The sequence below is a fragment of the Heteronotia binoei genome, chromosome 7 (genome assembly GCF_032191835.1).
Source record: "Heteronotia binoei isolate CCM8104 ecotype False Entrance Well chromosome 7, APGP_CSIRO_Hbin_v1, whole genome shotgun sequence".
Classification (NCBI taxonomy): Eukaryota; Metazoa; Chordata; class Lepidosauria; order Squamata; family Gekkonidae; genus Heteronotia; species Heteronotia binoei.
The window spans coordinates 70,527,399-70,533,727 of NC_083229.1; the positions used below are offsets into that span (position 1 = coordinate 70,527,399).

Here is a 6,329-nt window from a genome sequence, read left to right on the forward strand (position 1 = left end):
AAATTGATATTGTGCCCTAGCCCCCAGTATTAAGAAAATAAATGCAAACTTCTTTGAACCGATTAGCTTTAAACAGAAAGGGCTTGTAAAGCTTGAACTTGCTCAGAATTAAATGCATCCATGCTCGACACGACTTTTACTCCAGTGCAAGTATACATACAGAGCCCTATTGATCACAGCACAGGATTTTCTGCAGACCAGAATCAAAACTTTTTTCTGAGTGTATCTTAAGTTGTGAAAGCGGCGGGGAGGGAAGCGGGGGGGGGGGGGGAGGAGAGGAAGAAGTCTTCACCTAATAGCCCTGATCCAATGAAAGGCAGTTGCACCTAATTAATCCCCATGGATTCCAACGGGACTTAAGCGCACGTTACTTTCGTTGGATCGGGGCTATAGCTGCTTACTGCCGGTTCTTCCAAAGTTGAACTCTACCCGTTGCCCATCGTACACTCCTGCTCTGAAATCCTCTTCCCTTCCCAAAAATAGTAAGCCCCACGTGATCGGGCGAAGGCTCTCATTAGCCTCTTCAAATGGCCTGTTTATGATCTTGGCACTGCCTCCCCTCGACCCTCTCCCCGCTTTTTGCCCCCCTGGCTGCACGTTATCAACCTTTCTGGGAAGGAGACTTCTCTCGGATAAAGAGACATGCAACCCGTTGCTGAGTGAGGAAGAAGTACCGTTCACTCTGAAAGTATCTTCCCCGGGTGCGTACTTTAACGAGCAGGCAGGCATGCGAAGAGCTTCACCGGGCTCCCGCGTAATTCCCTCTGACAAGAGATCCTTCCTCTGTTCTCCTTGGCCATCCCAGTGGGAGGAGTTGAAACCCGACCCAAGCGCGGAGTTCCGAAGCGGGATTGGATCCCCCGCGCCGAGCGCAGGCAGAACCCTCTTGGCCAAACAGGCTGAGTTCGTCAAAAGAACTTCAGCGACTTCTCAAGTGATTGGAGGAAAAGGAAGCGCCGACCCTCCCCTCCTGCACCTGACCAGCGGGTATTTACAGCACTTTTCAAGCCGCCGCGGCGCTACAGCATTTTTTTTTCCCTGCATGGGGTTAGCAGGGCAGCCCATGCGATAGAGGACCGATGCGCTAGCAACCGGGCTGTCTGCTGCAGGCGAGCTGGGGACCGTTATTCTGCTTTGAAAGGAGACTCGGGAAGGAGCAGGCGAGCCCGCGGTCAAAATGCCACGATCTTTTTTGGTCAAGAAGCATTTCAACTCTTCCAAAAAGCCAAATTACAGTGAACTGGATACTCACACAGGTAATGGAGATCTTAATGAACGCCTTGCTCTCTCTCTTTTTTTCCTCCCACTGTTCCAATAGTACTTGCTTGCTGGTTTTCACACATCAGTGCCAACTCTCCCCCCCTCCTGTTTTTTCCTGCAGTGATTTTCTCAGTGGCAGCCAAATTAAAAACTTCCAACTTTAGAATTGTGCTGAAGTACAGAAAATAAATGTTTAGAAGAGAATTTAGCATTCACGTTCTTTTGCTATCTGGTGAAACATGAGACTTTTGCATACCTAGGAAAGTGATGTGGATTTGGAGGGTTGGATACATTCTGCTGATGAGATGTAGGGAGGAAAACTGACCAGTTAGTGGGGCCTTTCATGAACTTTTTAGCACTGCATACATGGCACCTCTTGACTCCTCTATCTGTTTCCTGCACTAATTCCAGCCTGGTTTCAGCATTTCTAGCCTGTGGCAGCACTAGCTGTGTGGGTCTTCTGCAAAGGAGATCTTTCCATTTTGAAATGAGTTTCTTTTTCCTCCTCCAGTGATAATTTCCCCATACCTTTATGAGAGCTACCCAATGCCTGTAATTCCACAACCAGAGGTCCTGAGTTCAGTCGCTTGCAATCCCATCACTGTATGGACTACAACTGGTCTGCTGCCTCCCCCTTTACCCAGTGACCTCTCACCTCTCTCTGGATATCCTTCGTCATTGGGAAGAGTCAGCCCACCTCCTCATTCTGACACTTCATCCAAGGATCACAGTGGCTCAGAGAGTCCCATTAGTGATGAAGAAGAGAGAATCCAGTCCAAGCTTTCAGATCCCCATGCCATTGAAGCTGAAAAATTTCAGTGTGGTTTATGCAACAAGACCTACTCTACCTTCTCTGGACTGGCCAAGCATAAGCAGTTGCACTGTGATGCCCAGTCTAGGAAATCTTTCAGCTGTAAATACTGTGACAAGGAATATGTCAGCCTGGGAGCTCTTAAGATGCATATCAGGACCCACACACTACCTTGTGTTTGCAAGATCTGTGGCAAGGCTTTCTCCAGACCCTGGTTACTTCAAGGACACATCAGAACTCATACTGGTAAGGGGAAACATCTGTTTCTATGATCCACGAATAATTCTGTTCTTTTTCAGTTTTCCATTGCACCTTAAAGCAAATTTCATATTTATCAGTTACAGCCATTGCTTCTGATAAAGTATGCTTGGAGCACACAGAAGGTTACACTCTGAATAAAACTTTGTTGGTCTTAAAGGTGAAACTTGACTCCTACTTTGTTCTACAGCCATTAACACAGTTATTCCAGTGTGCATTCTATAACTTCATCCAACTTCTTTTCTTGTTAAATGTATCTTATATGAGTGGGCCAGAAAGTATTCCCAGGGCTTACTTGTTGCACTCAAGTTAAAAGTCGATTTCAGCAAACTGTCAAACTCTCCAGCTGGCCATAGGAATGTCATGGTCTTGCAGCTTGCACACTCTAGCATGCAGTTGGGAAGAAGGCGGGAGTGTGATAGAAAGCAGTCAAATTGAAAGAAGGAAGTAATAAGGGAGAAACAGAAACAGAGCTCCCAACAGAAATCTGCACAGCCGAGTGTGTGCCCAGGCAGCACATTTTAGGCAGCACATCAACCCTGAATTAAGCAAGTATTATTTGGATAAAAGTTCCATTGAAACCAGTCAGACTTCTCTCCAAGAAATACAATTAGGCTCACTTAGAATGGAGTCCTGAACATTATCTCAGTTAGAATATCTCAATCCTAAATCTAATAATAATAATAATAATTTTTATTTATATCCTGCCCTCCCCGCCAAGGCAGGCTCAGGGCGGCGATAAATCTAGGGTATCTGGCCCTATATATGTTCAGTGTGAAGGGAGTTCCTCTAGTATAATGGCATTTACTCTAAAGTAAGTATGGCTAGAGCAAAAGCCTTAATTGCAGGAAGCCTGGTTTGTTAGAAGCCAGGTGCACCAGCAAATGTGTTCAAGAATCACAGCTGAATTTGGACATGTAGTTGCTAAAGCTGCAAGTTGGTGTGTGCTTCTCTGGAATTGTCACAGTGAACTTGATAAAAAAATATTTCAGTGTGAATAACAAGATTGTTAAGGCAGCCTGTAGTTTGAGTACATTGATTCATATTTGGTACTAAGCACTCAAAGGCTGAAATCCTATTCCTGCTTTCTTGAGATCAAGTTCCAATGAATATAGCTAGGTTTGGCCATATTTCTTGTATAGGGTCTACCTGCACTTCTGTGAAGTCTCACTGAATTCAGTTTAACTTGCTTTCATTTAAGGTGTATAGGATCAAGATGACATGCCAGCAGCTTGTGCATTAGTTGCAGTCTGATATTGAGCATTATTTAGAGGGGGACTCTGTTATTTAGAGCTCACTGGTAGAGCATCTGCTTGACATTTAGAAGGTCCCAAATTCAGTCTCTGACATCTCCAACATCTTCAGCTAAAAGGATCAGCTGCCCATCTAAGTAAACAATACTGATCTTGTTGAACCAAAGGTCTGGGTTAAGTGGGGGGGGGGTTTGGGGGGGGGAGAATGGGTTCTAAATCCTATTTTGCTTATTCTAGTCCTGCTTCTGCTCCCAAAAAAGTAAGATATAAATGCCTGAAGCATTCAATCAGATGGAAGCTGTGCCATTCATATCAGTGGTGTGTAAAGTGCAGCCTTGGGCAGCAGTAGGTGTTCCACAGGATACAGTAAATAAGCAGATGGAGGCATGTGGGAATATTGGGTGGAGCCCCACCTACAGGCACTGGCTGCACCTGCTGAAACAGAAAGCATTACAGCTTGTCATTAAATACACTGTGACTCCAGCAAACTCTGACAAGTACAAAATAATGGATGATGGTCAGCACTGTAGTGAACCAAAGCCTGTTGAGAACTGAATGGCCCTTCTCAGAGACCCTCTTTCCTCTCTTCTGCGCAAGTAATTGCCCTCTCTGTATATGTGGTTCTTCATTTTAGCTTTTGAATGATTAAACCCCCTTATGTATATTTTTACAGGAGAGAAGCCTTTTTCATGCCCTCATTGCAACAGAGCATTTGCAGACCGCTCAAATTTGAGAGCACATCTGCAGACTCATTCAGATGTGAAGAAATACCAGTGCAAAAATTGTTCCAAAACTTTCTCCCGCATGTCTCTTCTGCACAAACATGAGGAATCTGGCTGCTGTGTAGTACACTGAGTTTACTTCAATCCAGGAATTGCTCCACTCCATGAATTGCTTCATGCCTTTTCAGCAAGATAAAGGCAGCCCTGGATGCATTTGATATCCAGCTTGCCAGTTCCCCTCAGAAGATAGAAAAATCCAAAGCCAGTTGCTTAAGTGTGATACAAAGGAAGTTCAAACATCTTAAACACAGGAAGAAGCAACTGCCAAATGAACACAAGTTCTTCTGGGTGTTCTGTTGTTTTGCTAAGAAAGCACCGCAATGCTATTACATTCCCACCAAATGAAGCCTTTCTAAGAAACGTTTTTGCTATGGAAAATGCAATCCAGTGTTAACGTGTGCTTGCCACATGCCAAATATCTACAGGTGTCTTTCTGAGTATACCAAATCAATTCAGCCTGTGTCTAATGGGACAGTTTGTTGCTGTTGTTCTAGAATTGCGTGCCTGTTGGCTAGTGACCTGAAATGTCTTCAAACACTCCAGCATTCATAGAGGAAGAAAAGAATGAATGTCCAGTTGCCATGTTTTAAGAATATGTGCCTTTGTAAGACTGTCACTGCAGCCGTTCCTGCTGCTTGCTTCATATTTCCTTTTTGTTGTTGTTTTGTGATTGTTCATTTGTGTTTTTATTAAAAAAAATGGGAATAAGTGCAAAAGTGAGGGTTAATGGTAGTTTGACAATGAAATTCTTAAAAGCTTTTTTCCTAAATGCACAAAGGAAATGCAATATCTTGAGCAATACCCTCAAAGTGCCTTTTTTACAAAAAAATAGATAATTTGTTTTAAGTATGTGGACATAATGTAAATAGTTTTATTTTTATATGGCTGAATGTGTCCTGAATGCAAAGGAACTATTACCTATAGCAATGCCTATAGGCACCTTGAAGAAAGTGTGAAGCAAAATGTCTTCAATTGTTTTCTAGAAATAATTTTTGTACAATAAACATTTTGGAGTAATCACTTTGTAATTCATCCTGTGTTAGGTTCTGATCCAGTGTCCTTTCAGTGTTTCGCTTCACACATGGATGTGATGTTTGTCAGTGGGGAAACGTATGTGGGCAGGAGGCTTTTGTGTATGGGTTGGAGTTTCCATAACTTCTCTGGGTTCTACAACTCAACTTTATGCAAGTTTACTAAGAAGTACACTCCACTTTTTTCAATGAATTTTGTACTTAGGTAAGTGTGCATAAGATTGGAGCCTAGCAGCTGCACCCTTCTAAAGTAATTGACTTCAATGGAGTTAGAAGGGCATAACTCTTCTTAGACTGAAACATTTAGACTGAAACATTGAGGACACTTATATTGAGTAAGTTCCACTGGATTCAATGGGGTTTGTGTCTGAGTAAACTGCTATAGCAGGGGTGGCCAATGGTAGCTCTCCAAATTTTTTTTCCCTATAACTTCCATCAGCCCTAGCCATTGGCCATGCTGGCTGGGGCTGATGGAAGTTGTAGGCAAAAAAATCTGGAGAGCTACCATTGGCCACCCCTGTGCTACAGGACCTGAGAAAACTTTGAAAGAGCCTGATAAAATGTCATGTATGAAACTATCCAATCTGGGCTGCTCCAGTCACTGGACAGGAGAGTAACACAGAATGTGTTCCTCTCAGTTCCTTGGAGAAAACATGAAACATTTCTAACAGTAGTCAGTAAATCTTTATTTTAAATGGTGCAAACCTGTCATTCTTCATCATTTCTCTGAAGAAAACAACTTGCAACTTTGACTTTTGCTAACTCAGTTCAGGGTGAAGTAAAAATGTGGGCTCTGATCGCAACCAGAAGTCAAAGATGCATTTGACTAGTCAGTGGGTGCACATGAGCACTGGAAGGAGAATGCAGCTGGATGCACATCCATTTGTGCACCTGTTCTGACTGTGTCAACATGAGTCTGATTCTGCATGTGGAT

The 6,329-nt window shown here is 43.3% G+C and overlaps 1 protein-coding gene across 1 annotated transcript; it reads left to right on the forward strand.

The window, feature by feature from the left end:
- Positions 1-505: 505 nt before the first annotated feature.
- SNAI2 (snail family transcriptional repressor 2) lies at positions 506-5,381 on the forward strand. The gene is made up of 3 exons (XM_060243824.1): positions 506-1,256; positions 1,772-2,317; positions 4,256-5,381. The coding sequence occupies exons 1-3, from the start codon at positions 1,178-1,180 to the stop codon at positions 4,435-4,437; spliced, it is 807 nt and encodes a 268-aa protein (XP_060099807.1). The 5' UTR covers positions 506-1,177; the 3' UTR covers positions 4,438-5,381.
- The last annotated feature ends 948 nt before the right edge of the window (positions 5,382-6,329 follow it).